At 46.7% G+C, this 22,108-nt stretch overlaps 1 protein-coding gene across 2 annotated transcripts; it reads right to left on the reverse strand.

The window, feature by feature from the left end:
* Positions 1–107: 107 nt before the first annotated feature.
* LOC105285983 lies at positions 108–21,759 on the reverse strand. Of its 2 annotated transcripts, none has more exons than XM_011350568.3 (4): positions 20,644–21,759; positions 4,470–4,662; positions 4,193–4,315; positions 108–2,529 (listed from the first exon to the last, which is right to left on the reverse strand). In XM_011350568.3, exons 2-4 carry the CDS (start codon positions 4,652–4,654, stop codon positions 510–512), a joined length of 2,328 nt encoding a protein of 775 aa, XP_011348870.1. In that variant the 5' UTR covers positions 4,655–4,662; positions 20,644–21,759; the 3' UTR covers positions 108–509. The 2 variants fall into 2 exon arrangements, with proteins under 2 accessions (XP_011348870.1, XP_011348869.1); XM_011350567.3 differs by lacking the exon at positions 20,644–21,759 and adding an exon at positions 6,911–8,090.
* Between the last annotated feature and the right edge of the window lie 349 nt (positions 21,760–22,108).

Raw genomic sequence — 22,108 nt, forward strand, 5'->3', positions numbered from 1 at the left:
TCTATAATGAACAAATACCCTCCCTCACTCACACGTACATAATCCCGATTTTAATAGCGAAGCGAGCGCGAAACGCGAAAAATATACACACTCTTTGGTTATTCCGGTTTTTTTTCTATGTACATCTCTGATTTTATGTATATTCCAGTCTCTGATCTTTGGCACTAACAATAAGCAACGATCGAATCTGCTTCGTCTTCGTTGACGCGTGTCGCGACGTCGTATAATCGTTAACGTTGCATTCTAGCTACGCTCTTAAATTGTAGTCGCAAATAGGATTGAATTCTTCGATTCAGTCGTGCGTGACGAAAGTGAAATGCGTCACAAAAGTAAGCCGCATAACACACAATTCCCACAGACACTTTGCGAAAACGCAGGCTCAAAGAAGGTTTGCTCACGGAAAAACGTTTTGATCGCCATTAAAACTAAGAAAGAACGAACGTTCGATTTTTTTTTTCCGTGGGATAGTAGATTGCTTGGGGAAGAAGGAGATTCGTCGTGCCCACACCTCACGTAAGGGGCAAAGTCCGATGATCCTCCACGAAGCTACTGGGCACGTCGAGCAGGTTGCCGCGATGAAGCGGCGAGTGAACGAGAGCGGTGTCGCCATCGACGACGTCGACGTCGGCCGCGTCACCGTCCATCGCGACACTGCTCTCGCCGCCGCTCAGTTCGCGCACGTTACCGGGCAGATAGTCCTTCCAGCTTCTGAACAGGTACCTGGTGAATTTTCGGAGCTGCCGAAACTTGCAGTAGGTCGCACCCTCCGCGGACTCCAGTTGCTGCGTCTGAATGAGAAAGCCCTTCTCCTTGAAAGTTTGTTCCAATTTTTCGCGCTGCAGGGATTTTCTGGTTTTCCTTTTGCGTCGGCCGTCGTCCTGGCTGGCCGAGTTCCTCTGGCACGTCGCTGGTGTTTGGATCCTTTCGCCAGCGGCACTGAGGAAAGCCCCAGCCGCGGAGCTGGTACCGGTCTGGCCCGCCGGCTGCTGAAGGGCCTCTCTCGGGAAGAACTCGTAGCCGCGCATGCTCTTGTCACCGGTACCGCTGTAGTAGCGAAAATTCCCTCCAGAATCCACGGAGAGGCTTTTCTTCTCCTGCAAAGTGGGTTTGGCGCCGCCGGTGAACTTGAACTTGCATATGCTCACCTCCGTCGCCGGATTATTGTTGTTCTCGGTCGGCATCGGCGGTATGAATATAGCCGAGCGTTTCCGCTTGGTCGGTTGACCATGCTGCTGCTGCTGACAGAGAGGCGCGTTCCTCTTGGCTCTAGGTGACGGCGGTGCGGTGACCGATCCCGGTGTGGCGGTCCGAGACGTAGGCAGCGCCAAGGCTTGGGACGCACTCTTCGTCTCCATCATTGAGTATATAGATTTCGGCACGATTTTCTGCTCACGCGGTGGTTGTTCCGCGACTTGCCGGGACAGAGTCTTGTCACCCTGAGCGACTTTCTGGTAGTACAGTAGTTGCGACTGCAACGCCATCGGATGGATAAACACGCCGGCGTTCGGCCAATATACCAAACCGGGATTGGGACCGGCTATCGGGTCGATCACATTGTTATTGTGGTTGACGAGGCTGTGGCTCGGTCGGTGGCCGGCGGCCGCGGCCTCTGAATAGTTGATTGGCTCCGACAGGAATCCGCTACCTAGACACTCGACTTCCTCGCCGTCGCTGGATGTCTCGCTCTTCACCTGGCCAGACTCGTAGACGTTTCCGTGTTTCCGCAGCAGTCGAATCTTGAGCTGGTTGAGATCCCTGATGCAGAGATTCAGTGGCTCGTCCTGCTCTCGCGAGTTCTCGGACCACGCAAGGCTCCGACGCGTCTCTTGGGTCAGTCGTTTCTCCAACAGGCTGCTGATCCTGTTCTGCACGTCCGTTCGTTGAAAGGGCACCTGAGGCGACGCGCGATCCCGAGGATCCTGCTTGTCCCGGGGTGACAGTCTCCTCTCTTCGTGGCCGGGTGTGCCCGGCAGAATCGTGCCGTAATTTTTGTAGATCAAATGGCAGATATCGGCCTTCTTCGGCTTTCGGCCGCGTCTGGGTTTGCTGTTGTCGAGGGTGATTTCGCCCATGTAAGGAAGATCGGAGTACTTCATCGGTGGTCTGCTCGATGTCTGCGATGACTGCATCTGCGATGGGGTGTGATGATTGGGATAAACTTGCGCGTTATAGCCCTGCGAGGACGTGGACGTGATGACGGATCTCCTGGCGCTGGTCGCTTGATTGTGGCTGAAAGTGCTCATTGACGGGCATTGAGACGATTGAGCGATCGGCTGGGTGGGACAGAGCTCTTGCTGCATCGCCGCGATTCGCTGCAGCCAACCGTGGACGTCGGCGATGGGACTCGGGGTGGACGTCGAACTCGTCGGTGCCGGGCTCGGTTCGTTCGATGTCGCGGGCTCGATGACGCGCGGCGGTGATGAATTTAGACTTTCCTGAGCCAGCGATGCCTCGTAGTGGTCCAGATACTCGGGCGGTAATGCCTGATGATGGAACTTGAGTTTCCATCGCGATTTTCTGCGACCACGGCTGGAATTCACGAGATTTCACATGATTCAACGCAACGACTGACAATGTAGAGTTACAGAATTGAAAGTAGAGGAAATGATTAGAGATTAAACGCACACGCGGGAGACACACGAAGAATATGGAGAACTTTGGATATGGAGAATTCGACCACTTTGGATAATATCGGTAATCGGATTTTTTTTAACGTTAATCGTATTCCGCGATGTGGGCACCGTAGGCGTTACACGGCGCTTCATATCGCGCGCCGCGTAGCGCCGGCTTTGCTCGCGTGCGTGTGTCGCGCGTAACTTTTCTTCTTCTACGGTGAACCGGGCCGTTTGAGTTGAAATTCAATAATAACGGTGATCGATTCTCTCTCGCGATGCTCTCGTTTAGCTCTGACGCACATCCGTTTTTACTTCTTTTTCTTTTGTGCGCGCACGCGCACGCGCGTCGCTTCGAAGGACTCGCTCGGCACGAACCAGTTTCCCGGCGCCTGTCTTTCTTGCCGATGCGACGGCCGTTTCGAGCACTTGCCTGGACGCGCGGCCGGTTTTACGTTAAAGACGTAGTTAACGACGTGACAAAAAGAGGACGGAAAGACAGCCCACGAGCTGCGTCGTTGCCGCGAATTGCGCTACGTGACAATGTAAACCGTCGCGAAACGTGTACTTGCCAGATGTACGCGTGAAAGTTTCATCCGCGGGAAACCAAACTATCGTAAAGTGTTTTTAATCTGCTCGGTGCTTTCAAAGTATCCTGCAGTCTTTTGTCGCGCGCGCCACGAGGGAGCATCTGGTTTACACTCACCCACGTGTGAATATATAGAATATACACCCACAGAAAAGATTTCTGGACTTAATGCTATTACTCTTTAATCTATCATAAAATAAGATCGCTATAGCGACAATCATATTTATTATTGAAAAGAAGCATATTTTAATCTTTAATAGAAAATTCCAAAATCTACATTAAAATAATCTTCGTGCTATCTCATTAATTTTCTCAGAAGGATTTAGATACAAATTTGTAGCAAGTTCAAAATATTCTTCATTTAAGAATATTGTGAGATCTAAAAGACATCTTATTCTATTCTTCTAAGAGAATTTGTAGAATCTGCACAAAATGGCCAATATTTATGTGTTGCAATCGAAAATCGGGAAAGTGTTTCTGTTATTTACAATGAATAAGTGGAAATGTCTTATCTCGAATCTTATTTCTCAAGTAAGTATATTGTATATACTTACTTACATTTCCATATCTTTTAATATTTCTTGCATTGTAAATAACAGAAACACTTTCCCGATTTTCGATTGCAACACATAAATATTGGCCGTTTTATCCGAATAAAGGACGGCGCCGAGTCGACGAGCGACTGTGAGAAAATGACGCGTCGACATGGACAAAGCCTACTATAAAGTGGCGCTAATATCAAATTATTCTACATACAAGGATATATAAGCATAAATTTGTACATGTTACTCTTGTCTCGAGACAGTAAGACAATCTTATTTAATTCGAGAGAGAAGAATATATAGAAATAGAAATTATTGATTTAAATTAAAAATTGTTTTATTTTCATATTTTTTATACTTGTAATACGATTAAATTAGTCAAGAATATTTTTCGTCTTGTTATCAGAAATCCTTTCTGAGGGTGTACGGAGAGATAGACACATAGTCACCTAGATCGCCCACGGTTGTTAGGACTCGGGACGGTTGGCGCTGGATTTTCCTCCAATCCCTGAATTTGATGGACAATTGGCTTGCCATTTGTCGAACCCGCGATGTTTGCATCCACTTGCGAACTATCGAAATCACGAAAAGAGACACTTTCGTTGAGAAAGAAAAACATAAAGAAAATGACAAGGAAGGCGTTAATTGAAGGCGGAAAATGCGTGATTCCGGGTTTAGATTGGCCGAATCATCATGTAACCGGTCCGGACTCGAAAAAACTCTCACCTGAATGCGCTTCGCTCTTCCTCCTCTTGAGGCTCCTGCTTGACGGCCATGTGGATCAGAGGTGGTAACGGGCAGCGTAAGTGAGCGAAGCGACGCAAATGATGCTGCTGCAAACCAGCGCCGTCGATGAGTCCACTGTCTATGCCAATAGACTGCGCACGCGGCACGACTTCCTCGGTCTGCATAGTGCCCCCTGTTAATTCAAACATTGTCCGCACCGTTATCAGAGTCGACCCTTTTTCGCGTAACATTGGCCCTATTCCCCACCAAGTGAGTGAAACCGCCAAACGCGAAACACTTGCCATTCCTCGTGATCATTCTTTCGAAAAACAAAAACGAGACCGGAAGCGAACCACCGGTTTGCAAAAATAGCCACTTCTCCACTTTCTTATACATTTCGTGCACGAGCCGCGCCACCAACCACGAAAGGTCGGGGCGTGGGACGACGTCGAAGCCGGAGATCGTTGCCGGTGTGTGCGAACGGATTGCGGAATATTCATAAGCACCGTATTAACGACCGTCGGATTAATACCGCATGCAGCCACGGTGAATTGCGTTGCGTAGATTTGACGGGCGTGAGAAATGGCAGGAACTTAAACAAATGTGCACATACAAAGATGGATAAACGACACGCTCGTGCGTGCGTGCGTGCGAGCGACGCGCTTATGTGGTTACCGTCATTGCACCATCGTGCAAATCGCGTAGGCGGCCGCGCGTTCGTTCAAGGCTTCGAAATCGCACAATAGCGATCCGTGAACACCATTCGTGTCATGCCAGAGAGAGATCCGCGTGGAAACGTCTCGCGGAATACCCGGTCCGCGTCGCTCCCCCGACGCCACGCACCTGTCCGCGCACCCGAGAGAGTAGTAATTCATCGTCGAGCTCATTGTGATTTTGCTCGATTGTTCGCTGTCGTGCGATCATTGATGCGGATAGCGAAATACTTTTAAGGGATGCCCATGTTGCCTCGAGAATATATCAATAAAACACTTGTGTTTACAGTTAGTGCATATTTGGTTGAAGTGAACGACTGTGAAAATCCGTTTGAAAATCCGCACGGATTTTCCAGTCAAAAGGATCAGCGATGAGAAAGAAAGAGACACGGAGGAGACGAAGAAGCGCGCGCATTATACACGCCGCGACTTTGCAGCACCGTTGGATAAAAATATTCCTGCTCGAAAATAGAACACCGCGGACACGGACTCCGGTACGGCCCAACACCCGCAATTCCTGAGCCATACTTGGCCTTAGTCGATCAGGTTTCACGTTTCGCGCCGTTGGCCCTGTTTCTAAGTCGATTGTCGTTTATCTCGGAATAAATCTGTGAAAATATTCTACAGAAACGATATCGATACAGAGAGATTCGAACTTGTAATGACGCTAAAATGCAAAATACTTTACACGTGCGAAAAACGCGCTAAACAGAAAAAGAAATAAATGATATATTAATGTCTGCATGTCGTGCGGGAGGGTGGCTAGTTTTCATTAAAAACCAGTTATAGAGAATGATGCAGGCGGGCGCGTAACTACAATTTATTTTTTGGCTATTTTTAGCGGTTGGCGTAGCGCCACTATTTTCGGTTCTCTCAAATTTCTCACTCCATATTTAGAATTATGGCCGATGGTATCGCGGCGCACTATATGCTTTTATGGTAGTCGAAGCGCATCTGTCGCGTACATGCACGTAATCGCATACATGCGAGCTTTTCGAATGCCTCTCAATCGATTCGAAATGCCAATCATTTTAAACGTGTCATTTTTCAAAAGTGCGAAGGACGGATCGTAGATTTGTCATCTTTCTTTTCTCATTAAACGTGTTTGTCACGTATAACAGAGTCATGGCGCGTTGTCAATCGAGAACGTTATTATTCTCGTTCTTTTTCCAGTTTCCAGAAATCACAAAATCAAAGGAAATCAATGAGATTCGACATAAATCGCAGGCAACAAGTGGACGAGTCGGAACGGACGTCCGTCCCGCGGGAAAGCATGTGCTCTCGCATTCTATTGGCAGAGGCGCAACTGGGTTAAAAACGGAGAGTCAACCGTGATGTGCTCTCGAGAATGTGTCAAGGTGATGCAACGTCTGAAGAAAACTTTTTAGAGCAACATTTTCTCCGGTGCACGCCGCGTGATTGCCGATTACCGAAACGTTCTAGTCCTTGACTCGTTATCGCGTTTGGTTACCATACGTGTGCACACAGACGCGATTTGATTCGCGCGTGTGGCACATCACGGTGGACCGTGATCCACTGGCCCGATTGTGACACCCCGCAATATATTCGTAATTACCCCGTAAACACCCCCGCAAACCGCGCGCGCGCGCGGCACGATATCCCACGTGGGGAACGTGGCGATCGCGCGGCCACTCGTTGTGCCGAAAGATATCTTCTTCCAAACTTTATTCAAATATCGCAAAGACACGCTGATCATTCTCGAGTTACCTGTAACGGGAAAATTGCTTTCCGGCAACATGGAAGTATCGTTCTCGGCGATATCGTCTTCTTCTTGAGACAACCGCTACGCACGTACGCGTGATCGCGTCTACGCGTTTACGTTGCAAACGTTTCTACTGAATGATTTTCGCGCACGATCCTTGTCGAGTCACTAAACGGTGCGACGATCATTCTCGTGAGTACGATCAGTCACACGAATCACAAGTCCCGATCGGTCACTCTCCGTCCGATAGGTTCCGTGATCGCCCACGCGATCGAGCTTGGCTTCTTGGCAGACGTAAAGTATCGCGAGCTTGATTTCAAGGGAATCAAATGGAAAAACGGAAGCTAAGTGAACCGAGCACATGGGCAGATTCTTTTTTTCCAGCAAAAGGAGGAACCAAAGTAATTTCAAGAAAAGCGGGACGGCGATAACTTGATGGATAAGCGGAGAAAGAGTGGTGGGAGAGAAATGGGAGCCAATCGAGCGAAACGTAGCGTTTTAAGGTACTTTTGGCACTGTTACGAGCGAGAGTGAAGTGGATAAGCGACAACTGAAAGCGGCGTCTCCACCTCCGCCGAAAGACGGGGAAACGTCGGTGGCGACGACGGCAACAACGACAACGACGGCGACGACGACGACGATGACGGCGACGACGACGACAACAAACAACCTTCCGCGAATCAAGAAGAGCCCGCAGAGGCGCAAGCGTATATCCTCGATTTGGGCGGATGGAAATCTGAGATTGCTCCATATTGGGCTGTGCGCCGCGGTCGCGGAGGCGCTCCGTAATAGCGGAACTCGACTTCTTCTCTCTCTTTTCTTCTTTCCCTTCTTGTACTATTTCTTCTTCTTCTTCTCTCTCTCTCTCATACTGTTCTGCTCGTCCCGTTCTCGCTTCGACTGCGCGAACGACAGTCTCCATCTTTCTCGCGCTATTTTCTCTTTCCCTCTCTCTGTCTCTCTGTATATATGATGCGACCGACGAGGAGGGTATATTTAACCCCGCGAACCACCAACGAGGAATCGGACTCGCGCGCGCAAGCCACTTCTCGTACTCGGTCTCTTCCTCTTCTTATTCCCTGGCTCGTCGCACATTACATGCCGATTATTCGCTAACGAGCTAAACCTTTCTCTCGAGCTAAACCGTTTAAGGGGGGAGCCTGCTTTGGAACGTTGAAAATAAGGTATAATTTTACGAATTTGTTTTGGAGAAACTATACAGTGGATCATTATAAAACTTTGATGCATTTATTAGTACATGTTTAAAGATAAACAAAATTATTTTTTGATTTGAATATATCGCCTGTAGAGGTCGTCCTGGAGGCATCTTAGTGCAGCCGGCATTGTAAATTGGTGAGCATTCTCCTGCCTCCAAATTTCATCCAAACTGAAAAATTGAAATATGTTCTCGTTATTTATGAATTCCCATCGTCGATGAACCTTTAATATTCATAAAAACATTAAGTCAAACAATTATTTTTGCATGAAAAAGTTCAAAAACTTTGCCTAAAAATCGTACTTTTGTGTTCTAAGCTCGACCATTTTGGCACTTTTCAACTTTTTTCTTCTCTCTTTGGTTCATCGACGATGGGAACTCGTAAATAACGAGAAGATATTTCAATTTTTCAGTTTAGACGAAATTTGAAGGCAGGAGAACGCTCACCAATTTGCAATGCCGGCGACGCGGCTGCACTAAGATTTCTCCAGGACGACCTCTACAAGCGATACATTCAAATAAAAAAATAATTTTGTTTATCTTTAAACATGTACTAATAAATGCATCAAAGTTTTATAATGATCCGCTGTATAGTTTCTCCAAAAACAATTCGTAAAATATACCTTATTTTCAGCGTTCTAAAGCAGGCTCCCCCCTTAAAGCCTTATTACGCGGCCGTGCGTTAGCAACGTTTCGCGGTACGTTGTAATTAACGCGTACAAGTTAAGCAATAAAAGCACTGCACGTATTTTCGAAATAAACGGCTCCATTAATCGACACAACGACTGTGCGAGATGACGGCGTGTCTCTCGATCGTGCGTGCGTCCCAGATAACAGCCCAAGCACAGGCCGATACGCGTGCTAACGAAGAGACAGGCGTAATCTGGCATAAAACGCTATCTCTCGGGTTAATGAGCCTCGAAGGCTCCTCCGGAGACTCTTCAGGTTTCCCACACGGTGGCACACCGGATGACGGCCATCTACGCGCGACTGCATTGCGCGTCCAGCTCGTAATGCGCGCGATTTATCGCGCGTCTGCCGTGCACGCGGTTTCTCGTGAATCCTTGGAGGATCATCGTTCGCGTCCCGAAAAGACTTATCGACACAATGTTAAAAGTTGATTGACGACTCATGAAGATTCATTGGGAATTCAACGCAATTGAACGCGTGACGAGGCATTTAAAGGTAAAGGGCGGTAAAGATTCGCCGGTATCGGCGAGATTCGAACGCCATTCTACGAACCGCGTCGGCGCGAAAACGCGCTGGCAGAGTTGAAAGTAGCCGTTGACATATCGCTGCCAGGTATTGGAACACGTCGGGCAAGTAGGCGGAGTAGTTTAACCTATACGGGATATAATATACGCCTCTACGCGACCGGCCACGGAAGAAAGAGAGCGAGAAAGAGGCAAGAATCATCAACGCATCGCAACGTTCGTATAAAAGGAGACAGAGAAAGAGAGAGAGAGAGAGAGAGAGAGAGTCAATGCGGTACATGATCTATAGTCTAGCTCCACGTACGCAAAATATTTTTGCAACAGTCTGCGTGTAATTATTAATGGCGTAAATGCCATTTGCGGTCCTTGCGTAACGCGACCTAGATTCGAGACCGAAGCAACTAATGGATATTCCGCGCGAGCGGAAGTTTCTTTTGACGTACGCTGACGAAATTACTTAGCACGCGCGTAGGTGACAATTTTGGTGCTGAGGATTGGTTACCATAGACGTCGAATGTCGGGCGAGTTTGACCAGTTCTCGATAACCGAACGGATTCGAAGGATTCGACGCTCGCCTCGCCAGAGCGAGTGCAAGTGCGAACGCGCATTTGCGCGTAGCACTTGGACGGTACGCGAATACGTGGAATGGTGCGATTGATCCTTGATCGTATGCAAATTCAAATCCTACGCGTGAAATATCACCGCAATGGTAAAATCGTTCAATGCGATTTGAAGAAGCAGCCAAACGCGAGCAAAAAACGCGTTCCACACGGAAAAAAAATCTGGTTGCATTAATTAGAAATCTGGTAGGTTCAACCAGTTTGTCTGTTGGAAAATGGACGAATCAGAATTCCTTTAGGAATTACCAGATGAGCATGATTAATTCCTTCCTGTTAAATTTACCGGATTTTCTTGATAATAATACTAAATGTATTTAGTTAAATTAACATGACTGTTTAGTGAAAAGAAACGTTTTTCTGTTTCATTACCGTGAGTTTTCTTGGATTGCTGTAAATGAAATATCATGTTGATATTATACAGGATGTCCCGTAATAATCGCCTAACCTCTCGCATGCCAATAGAGCAGATCGAGATGAACAGAAAAGTCCCATATCATTTTGCGATATTCGCAATAATAATCGAAATATTGCATATTAAAGTCAAGCGAATCCAGAGCGCGCGGAGGCGAGTGCCGAGCCGCTCGAGGTATAGGATTATTATTGCGAATATCGCAAAATGGTATGGGAATTTTCTCTTCATCTCGATCTGCTCTATTGGCATACGAAAGGTTAGGCGATTATTACGGGACACCCTGTATAAAAAAATATAAGAAGAGAACGCGTTTTTTCATCCGCCATCACTTCACAGCCATTCCACTAACTAATTTCATTTCACTAGAGGAGGAAAACGTGCCGTCCGTGCCGATCCGTTTCCCGAACACGCATCAACACGCACGACACGAAACAATAGAATGCTGCTGGAGTGCCCTGCGATTAACCAGAATTCTGATTGCATCTTCGTTTGTTCTTATGTCTAGTGTAATATAACTAGAAGTTTTATAGATCCAACTGGAAAATACTAACCAAATTCTTACAGTACAGTCTATCAAACGTTCTAGTTATAAAATATCCAGTCCTATCGTGATAACTATAAATTCTTGGTTAGTTTAACCAAAATGCATTCTATCAGATACGTCTTGTTGATACAATCAAATCATTTGCTCCCGCAGTGAGCCACGCGTTGTCCGTTGCCCGCTTTCGAAACACTGCGACGCCGGCCTTAATGCTGTGATTCAGCTTTAAGCAAAGATTAGTGCAATGCCCGCGACACCTGGAGAGGAGAAAACGAGAAAGGTCTCTCGGAGGCGATGATGGGCCACCTTACGGTTAGTCCAATTGGATCGCCCACGCGGTAGAAATCTGAAAGGGATATAAAGCTGGCCGCGCCAATACCGTTAAATCGCTTGGCGTGCCTTTTCCCCGCGCGAATTATACAACCGAAGTACGCGCCGCTTTTGATTCTGTAATGACACCACGATTCACGAGTATCTCCGTGGGCGTTTCTCGTCGAGAGAAGACGCAACCACGCGTTAAAGAGTGTTCAAATTTTGCTCAACGATCGTTTCGCAACATCGCCTGCATGGCAAACGAGCACGATTTTCCCGATTTTGGCATATCCGGGATTCCCGGGATCGAAATCGCGGAGAGACCGAACCAAAAGGTCGCTATTAATTGGAGAGGATTCCCTCGACGATCGGTTCTCTGGAGCTTTGATTAGCCGATCGAGGACCGATCGTAAAACTTTTCTCAGTTAATACGTCCGAATGTGAAACGTTACGCTTTGACGTGATGGAGAACGACGTGTTTGTCCGTTATTTCCCACTCTCCCTATCGCCATCGCAAACGACATCCGGCGGTCACGATTGGCGCCTGGTGCGTTACGATCGAGACGTGGAAATTCTTCTCTATTCCGCGCACGAGCGCGTTGCGCAATATCATCTCGTCGACTCACAGTTAAGAAATGTTTTGTGACTGTGGAGAAAAGAGAGCTGGAGGACCACTTCCAAATTAAAATCTTCAATTCTACATTCGCTAAATTTTCAATCATTTAATTAGCGTTTGCTCTCGGATCGTTAGGTCGCGTTATGGTAATCGAGCTTTGAAGGAATTTCCATTGCAGGTAAATTACCACCATTATCCATTCGATGCCGCGTTTTAATTGCCTATGTGATCGCATCACGGGTAATGAACAGCGATCGCGATTGGCAGTTCTACCGATGCGAAAATTTTCCCACTCGGCAAGCCCGGAGAGCCCTTCTCTCTTTTATTTCCTCATGCGCAACAATCTCCCTCCCCTCCATCCCCATCCCGATTACCCGTGTTTGAGGATAAAGCCCTCCTCCGATTGCCATATCGGTTAAAACGAGAAAATATGGCCGTTTGAATCGGCAACCGATCCCTGATCGTGCAGACAACGCATCGCGCTCGATGCGACGACAGCGATGTCGATTCGCTTTACCCTTAATTATGGACTACGGATTACGATTGATTGTGCTCGTTATGAAGACTGCGGTCATTGGATTCAATTAATTTCAGGTAATTTCATCGGATCGGTCGTTTAGATCTCGACGCGTTTAATGAAAATATCATTGACCACGTCGCCGTGTATCGGCCCACAACTCTGCGACGTGTTACAATATTACAGGCACAAGTGTGCGCGCGCGCTAGATTTTATATTTAGACTGTAACTCTAGAACTACTGAATTAGGTTGGAACGAAAATATCTGCACCCGCACTGATGACGCTTCTCCTTCTCTGTGTTTCGTGCATTTATTTATTACGGAACTCTCTCAATTTGAGTTCTGAAATAGTCCTTTGAGCCTAACGCTCTCTGCATTGGCAGCAGAAATGATCGTCGGAAATTAAATCATCTGCATCAAAGTTTCTAAGTAAATTTCAAACACAATACAAATACAATTATAACATACGTTATATATTCCAAGCTGAACTTCTTCTCTACGAAAGTGCACAAAGAGAGGCAGAGAGAGAGAGAGGGTTTAACCAGAAAAAGATGGGGGAGCAAGAGAAAGATTAACGACCTGCCAATGTAATTACGAATTCCATGTCCCGGTGAGACTCCCAAGCGATAAGCAAATAAGCTCCGGCTCTCTTAATTAAAAATGATGGAGCGGGGACTTAAAGACAAGCGCGCACGGATAAGCGTGCACCGATGTCATCGATCATCGGATCTGTAAACGACTTTCGACGCTCTCGCCGTATCTCATTATTCTGTATTCCCGGAGCAAGACGGGCTCGTTCGGAAAGAACGCTCGCAATTAGCGACGAGGTATCGCGAGAAGGGAAGGATTCAACGACATGCCATTAATCAAAACCGGGCAGAAACAATTTAGGAATGGGCCAGCGAGCCCATTTACCGAATTATTAACCGAATTGTTATCAATCATTGCCGCTTGCGCAACCGCAGGATCAATATTCGATCATTAGTATCGCGAGTGTCTCGCGATGAGACAATATCGACGATCGCCAGAATTGATAAGATAATTGTTGCAATTTAACGTCTCGTTTCGTTCTGCACACATGCGTGCGCGTGAGGCCATCGTCGTTAAATGTCGCCGAAACGATCAATTTACGTAATCGCAAAACGAGGCGAGTTGCGGTCTTCTTTCGACTCTTGAGAGACTCGTCGCGATTCTCGATTCGACAGAATTCGAACATCAACCGAATTTTGTCTTCCACGACGTGACTAATGACCCGACGCGACGTGCGTTCTGCTGCACGCCCACCCGCGATCGGTCCTGCCGTTTGATCTTTCCCGTATCGAATACCGTGGCATGCGAGAATTCTACCGATATTCTGAAATCGAGCATCGAGCATGTTGCCTCACACGCAAACTTGCCTATTCTATTTCCAGGTTGAACCACGCCCGCTTTGGCTTTATTTTCGGAAGCTTCAGAGCTGTCCCGACTCACGCAGACGTAACGACATGTTCCGTTGTCGTCTCACAAAGTGATCGTCTCTCGCGTTGCTCTTCTCCGATTCCCGCGTTCGAGCTGGAATAAGTTACGTCTTCGGTATTCACGGTCTTTGACAGATTAGCGGCACGAGGGCGCTACAGTGGTGGAACTACACTCGGACGGCGGTGGGGAAGAACGAATTGATACGAGTGGTCGAGCCTGGTTGCTAGACCGTATACGGACCCGAGTGCTAAAATGAATTACCCGCGCGCCGCGCGGTACGAGACCCGCCTTCGAAAGACACTGGATCGACTGGTCCATTGAGAGGGAATCGCTTCTGGTTCTGCCTCTGGCTTCTTCCTCGCCTTCATTCACCGCAGACATTCGATACGCCGAATGCCTGCGGAACTCGAAAGGAAATTTAACGAAACGCAGCAACCGCGAGTTTATTAACTTTTATCCGAGTTTAGTCAGCGAATCCCGTCATCCTGATAAAAACGTAACAATTCATCTCTCTTTCTCGCCTTTTTAGCACACGTACGAGAAAGCGAAGAAAACGGATGCGTGACACTGCATGATCATTAAGGGGGGAGCCTGCTTTAGAACGTTGAAAATAAGGTATAATTTTACGAATTTTTTTGGAGAAACTATACAGCGGATCATTATAAAACTTTTATGCATTTATTAGTACATGTTTGAAGATAAAAAAATTATTTTTTTATTTGAATATATCGCCTGTAGAGGTCGTCCTGGAGGCATTGCAAATTGGTGAGCATTCTCCTGCCTCCAAATTTCATCCAAACTGAAAAATTGAAATATTTTCTTGTTATTTATGAATTCCCATCGTCGATGAACCTTTAATATTCATAAAAACATTAAGTCAAACAATTATTTTTGCATGAAAAAGTTCAAAAACTTTGCCTAAAAATCGTACTTTTGTGTTCTAAGCTCGACCATTTTGGCACTTTTCAACTTTTTTCTTCTCTCTTTGGTTCATCGACGATGGGAATTCATAAATAACGAGAAGATATTTCAATTTTTCAGTTTAGACGAAATTTGGAGGCAGGAGAATGCTCACCAATTTGCAATGCCGGCGACGCGGCTGCACTAAGATTTCTCCAGGACGACCTCTACAAGCGATATATTCAAATCAAAAAATAATCTTTTTTATCTTTAAACATGTACTAATAAATACATCAAAGTTTTATAATGATCCGTTGTATAGTTTCTCCAAAAACAATTCGTAAAATATACCTTATTTTCAGCGTTCTAAAGCAGGCTCCCCCCTTAAGGGAAATGGCGATTCGCGTGCGACACTTTGTCCTGCTTAATCCTCGTCCGATACGTAACTTTCTCCTCTTTACGTTAAATCCGACGAAACCACGCTGTAAGTTCCCCTCGCGGTTTCTCAAGTTTGTGTCAAGCGTGCATACCTGTACCACGTGAACCTCCCACGCGACGAAACAAATAAAGTACGATTTGCCTCGTTTGCGAACTTGTCTCGTTTAGATTTATGATTGGCGTGAAGAGGGTGATGCCGGACGGCCCGCGGTTGAGCCATTTCGAAACGGCAGTGAAGCGAGATGGGACAAAGTATCGGAAAGATACGAGATGCGGCCGCGTGGTCACGTCGTAGGGAGTAGCGACCGCCACACGTGAATGAGGCTCCATTCATACGGCCTGTTCTCCCTTTAAACCTCTCTCATCGCCGTCTACGGGATGCTGTCCGGAGAGTACACCGCGACCACAGGTTGTGCGCGCGCGCGCGCGCGCACGTGATTGCCATTGTCGAGCGTCGCAAAGACGCCTCACAGAATCGGCCTCGCTGCAGCAGTCTCATTTCCCATCCTTTTTGCATCGCCCGTCGCTCGTCATTCCTCGATCGGCTACACACTCTTGCGATGCCGCACGCGCGCACGGACCCAACGCTGCTCTCATTCATCCGCTCAGTGACTATCCGTGAATGTAAGAGCCGTTTGTCGGTCGTTCCCCCGCACAGTGGTCAAAACGACTGAAAACGTGGCCAAAATCCATTAAAAAAAATTTTGTTTATCGTCATTACATTATTGTTTGTTAGTTCTAAGTCCGTACTAAATTTCTCTAACGTTATAGTCCAAACAAAGTTCATTTATGAGAGCTATAAATGTATAAAGTTCATTATCGTAAGTCTCTAATATGATTTTGGCCATAATCGGTGTCACAATTGTGATTTCATTCACGAAGTTATCACGTACCGGGTTATTAAATCTCTTCATCCTTGTTTTATTGTATCCTTTGTGCTTCTGATAACGCTGTTATTTATTCAATTTTCATTACAGTTAATAGAAATAAAATAAGATAGTGCTGTTGTGATGCAACACTAATGAAATATTGCGATTCAAAGTCCCCGTCGTGAATCGGCGCGATAAATCAAACAGAATTTAAAATTTAATTATATATCAAAAGAAATAAGAAAAAGTTTATCTGCGCCAAACTGCGCCGAAGTTTTTTCTCAAAATGCTTCCCTGAAGACATATTTCAGTGCAACTTTTAAAATGGGACACCCTGTATATATAATTAATATTATATTAATTACATTGCATCAGAATTATGGGAAAATCACTAAATTGCAGTTATATATATGATTTAGAATAATTTGAGTATGTACAGAATTTCGACCAGGTTTTTGGTAATCTTGACCACTGTGCCCCGGTTAGAATTGACGCGAGATGTATCCCGTTTGTAGTCTCCTCACGAGCGCAACGTACGTCCAGAGAAAAAGAGAAGAGAATAATCGAGGAATTTCAAATGTCGCAAATGACAGAAGCTGCTCGGAAAAGAGTATGGCATCCCAACAAACGGGAAACGTATACAAAGAAGAGGATTCGCTTCTTCTCGTTCGCGGAAAGGCCGGCGCCGCAAAGTGGCTGGCGCCATCTTCGAGTCGACCGCACACGATTGATGGTGAATGAATCTTGAGAAAATCAACTGTCAAATCAAATGTCATAAGTCTCTCTCTAGCTGCATCGATGATGACTTTTCATGTTCGCGGAGTCTTCTTACAGCGATGTGCCATTTTTCAAACGACACTTTCGGTCTTATTACATTGACGTGTCCACTTGTCATTTTTGTTAAATTGTCACAATTTAACGTCGTAAATCTCTGAGATGCTCCGTGCGCATGCACGTTGCTCGTATTTGTGTAATCTTTATGGAAGGTTGCATAGGGCGGCCAGTAACCAGTGCGCTCCGACTTGAACAACCGCGGTCGGGTGGCGTATGCACGAGACCACAATCAATTCCCGTTTATGCCACCCGCTGCTCCGCACTTCGGCGGGATCTGGGAGGCGGGTGTCAAGAGCGTGAGGCATCATTTGCGCCGGGTTATCGGGAAAAACACGCTCACGTTCGAAGAACCGACCGCGCTATTGTACCATATCGAGGCGTGCTTGAATTCGAGACCGATCGGCCCGCTGTCGGGCGCGTTCGATGACTTCGAGTGCTTGACGCCCGGTCACTCCCTGATCGGGTCCGCAATCAATACTCCTCCGGAGCCATCCTTGCTCTCGATTAACGAGAACCGTCTCTCGCGATGGCAACGCGTCCGGCAAATCACCGAGCGATTCTGGAAGGTGCGGACGACAGATTATGTTAACACCCTTCAGCAGCGGCGAAAACGGCGCAAGGAAAACCCGTCGATGAAACCCGGCCAGCTCGTTCTCGTGCGAAATCCACTGCTCCCCCCTGCAAGTGGGAGATGGGCCGTGTGATCAAGTGTCACCCCGGTGCGGACGGATGCGTGCGCGTCGTGAGCGTGAAGACCGCAACTTCGGGGTTCACTCGACCGATTGTAAAGCTCTGTGTGTTGCCGGTCGACTGCGAAACTAATTATGCCTTTCATTTAGCGTTTTTTGTATTTTTATTTTGCATCGTCAGGATCCAGCGGCACCTCGGTACCGAATCGGCTCACGGCGGGCGGGGTGTTCGCGGTGTGTGCACGCTTCAGCATTCGGGACCATCGTTTTAAGAAAGCTATCATAAATTATTCCAGACATGAACGTGTCCCTCTCGTAGTGGCATAAGTTGTAAGTTTTCAGGCATGAGCGACGCTCGAAGAAACGAATCACACACACATTAACTTTCGAGAGACAGAGAGCGTTGAAGGTGCAATGACGACCGGCTACCCACGCACGTAAATTAGAATACGTCCACGTTAATTTATGGAAAGTTTATACGCGCGTATAAAACATGTTATTAAACAGTCGAACGTGTCCATAACATGACTATCTTGAATCATGTTAAATTCCTCGTCAAGATCACGGATCGAAAATTCCTTAATCTTTCAAGATTGAGAGATTAGAAAGTGTCTCAATGGTTTACCGATAAAATACCGATATTAAGGCGATTGGAGAGAAAGAGAGAGAAAGCAGCCGCGCAATCAAAATATCATTGAAAATTGTAAATCCTAAGTCGTGATCTTCAATGCGTAGTCCGACACAAGCTTTACAAGATTGTCGTATCACAATGACATATACGTGCGAATCGATTCATATGGCGCGCGCGCGCGCGATAGTACATGCGTGTGTGACGTGCAAAAAGAGCGGACAATTTCGCTGGTGCCGCACTTTTCCCCTCTTCAAAATGACTTCATCCGTGATTCCAAGGACTTAGCCGTGGAGAAGGAAGCAAAAACCAGGTAGTAATCGCAGAGAGGAATGCGCGGTAAAGTAAGATCGAAATAATAGTCGGCGCGTCGAGAAGACGAAGACGCGGACGACGACTACACGACGATGCGCGTTAATGCGAATGTGGTATATAACTGTAGGTAGAGACGCTCCTCCACACGCGCAGCGAGAGATGCGGCGAGAGACGATTGCGCGCGCGCGTTAAAAGATTATGCTAATGTCCACGGCCGAGATCGCAATCCGCGATACTTAACCCAAAGACCTCATCGTCTCGACTCTTGCGGCTGCAGTTGCAAACGGCCGAACGGCGAGGGAGCGTTAAATTCCCGCGGGTTATTTCTGCACGGGTCATGAGCGTCGCTCGTTCCGCGAACGTTACGATGGTCCCGACGATTAATCGTCGCGAGCACGCGTTTCCATTTTCGAGGCGAATGCAAGCCCGATCTTGACCTTCCACCCGCCCCGATGATATTTCCCTTTGTAGACCGTCATGTTTGTCGCGACGCACGCAATGCAAAATAAATAACTGCATTTTTTATCCCGAGAATCTTTCCGCATCTTTCCGCTTTTCCCCGTCCGTTGCCTGCCTGCACAAGTGGCAAGGATAAGAGAACGATGGTTCCTACGATTGTCAGTACCCAGATAACATTTTTTGCTAAAGCAGAGTAGTGCAATCTATTTGCTGGCAATTATTGCTGCCATGTTGCTATAATAATGACAGAAATTAACTTTGCCACACTTTTGTTGACATAATGCCATAATTATATATTTTTCACCGCAACTGTTGCCCCAAAGGTGCTGTAAAGTTGCTGTTTCGTGTTTCTTTGCTACCAATATTGAAACAAATGAGGACTCGCCTTGTTGCCATTTTGTTTGCACATTTCTGAGCAAATTCTTAGCAAACTACTTGCAAAATGTTACGTGGGTAATGTCAGATTCCTCTCAATTTCCAGAGGACCAAATTGTCGTTGCACGATCGACACACACGCCGCCGTCTGTCGTAATGATCGTAAATTACGGCGACCATTATCATTCCGTTCGCGGTTACGAGAGTACTACGAGAGTCGACCGATACTCGGCCGTTCATTGTGCGTATTAGTCTTGATGACATAATAACGAGTCTACGAGCTCGATCGAATTCCTGCCCGCGATAATACGACAAATGTCTTGATCACGAGCCCGTGAGACGTGCAACAATTTCAGAGCCAGTACGCAATTGCGTCGCCACGACTCGATTCAAGGAAGACTATGCTTTTCGCGGTTATGTTGTGTGCGCGCCATGATGCGCGATCGAATTTCACGAAACGCACCGCGTAATCGAGACGTGATTCATTCGCGTCATCGCGATTCGTTTCGTCATCAAGTCGCTATCAAATGATCGCCGCGTAAGATGCGAAGCAAGCGAATCAAGCAAGGAAGCGACGGATTTCCTTACGGACGTACAGCGGTTCTTAGGAAATACCCCAGCAAACACAGTCATATAACAATGATATTGCCATAATATAACAGAATGTAACGCGCAATATAACATGTTCGTTACATGTAACGTATATGTTAGTTGTAATTTCCCACTCAAACGAAATTGCAGTAATATAACAATAATATAACGTGTTACTAAAATGTTATTTAAGTGTTATATGAATGGAATATATATTATTTATTCTTTCTTCCTCTCTCTACAACTACAGGTGCATGTTTAATTTATTTTCCTAAACGTTATGTACAAGTTCGTACTGTCCTCTTATTTATTATTCGTTCAAAAATGTACCACTTCATCGTAGAAATGGACTTACGACACAAGTTGTGCCCTGCCGTGATCACCGTTCCTATATATATTTTGTATTATATTTTGCATGCGAGAAACGAAGCCATCTACCGGACAACTCGACATCTGAATGTTAAAACTGATATATAACATAGACATAATATGCAAATATTACAATTATATAATATCGCATATTTGAGTTATATTACTGTTATATTATTATAACCAATGTATAACAGAGCAATATAACAGTTTTATAACGCAGTTATATTGCAGTTACAAAGTAAATTATGCAACCTCAACATTAATAACATATAACAGTTGTTATATTGCGTGTTGCTTCTGTGTTATATAATAGTTATATTTTGTGTTTGCTGGGACAAATATAAATGATTGGTCAACTCACCATCAGGTAGGAATCCATAACGAGCCTCGTCAAGATGTTTCCCGTCATTCCCGTGAAGCCGTGTTTTCGCTACGCCTCGCTACGTCTCTCGAACGAGCGTGTCCGAATCGCGGCAACTTGGACGTCGCGACGCGTCGGCCTTCGCTCGCGCTTCTTTACGATCGAGCGTCCGTTCGGCGACCCCCGGGCCCCAGCAGCCGCGGTCGACGAGAACGTTTCTCCTCCGAGCACCTCGTTGCCGATCATCAACCGATCATCTGTCCAGATGCTCATCCGGGCTCACTGGCCTCTAGCAGGTATTGGACGTTGGTTGGCACGATAGCAACTTGCACTCTGTAGCGGCGACACGCGTGTGCCTGCGGCGATATTTCCACGGGGATGACGATTCTCACTGACGCGACCGAGCGCGCAGTGTCGCGCGCGTATTTTTAAAAACGCTCTTGTCTTGCGCGCGACAATGACGGACCGACGATAATCGACTAACCTCGAGAGGCGCGACGGTGCCGGGCGGGTATTTTCAAAAATCTGCACGGCTGCGCATTGTCGCTGGACGTACAATTTTGCGACGACACGGTGAACGCACGCGCGCGCGCGCGCGTTTCCGATTCACAGGCACGTTCGACGACGACGCGGCGACGCACGGTCCGCGTCAACAACGACACGACGGTGTATCTCGATGCGCGTTAGGACACGAGGAGAACGGATGAACGAACGAGCGAGCGAGCAAGCGCGCGCCGCACCGAGCCGAGCCGAGCCGATGCGTCGAGCGCGAGCACGATTCGAGCGGACTGTTCGTGCGCTCTCGTCAATGTTCGGCCCCGTCCGGTCGTACGCCCGCGTCGTCTCGTTCAGTTCAATGCGCGGGCGGATGCTTCTAACCGCGAATCACGGGAGGGTTCGTGCTCCCGAAAGAGCTGTCTCGTGCGTGTGACAACCCATACAGCACCGAAAGATTGCAGAAACGTTGCAGAAATCTTACATTGAAAGATTGCAATATTGCATGGAAGTTGCGAAATGTCTCTGCAATGTTGCTGCAACATTGCAGTAACGTTGAAATGTCCGCCCTAGGAAACATTGAAATGAAACATTGCAGCAACATTGAAATGTGTGCTCCCAGAAACATTGCAAAAAATATTGGGTCGTCCGGAAAGTTCGTGCCGATTTTTAATAGATGGCGTTGGAACATGTCTGAATATATCAATGTTATTGAAAACATACGATTTATATACATATGCTTAAAGGTGACATTTCAACGCAGCTTTAGGAAAAAAGTTGTTTCAGATAAATTGATTCGTGTCAGTTTTGTACTCTTTTCAAGATGGAAGAAAACAAAGAACATTTTAGACACTTGATGCTTTTCTATTACCGAAAAGGCAAAAATGCCTCACAAGCAACAAATTCGATATGTTCTGTTTACGGAGAAGGCGCTTTAGCTGAAAGAACCGTACGTAAGTGGTTCGCTAAG

The sequence above is a fragment of the Ooceraea biroi genome, chromosome 12, assembly GCF_003672135.1.
Source record: "Ooceraea biroi isolate clonal line C1 chromosome 12, Obir_v5.4, whole genome shotgun sequence".
Taxonomy (NCBI): Eukaryota; Metazoa; Arthropoda; class Insecta; order Hymenoptera; family Formicidae; genus Ooceraea; species Ooceraea biroi.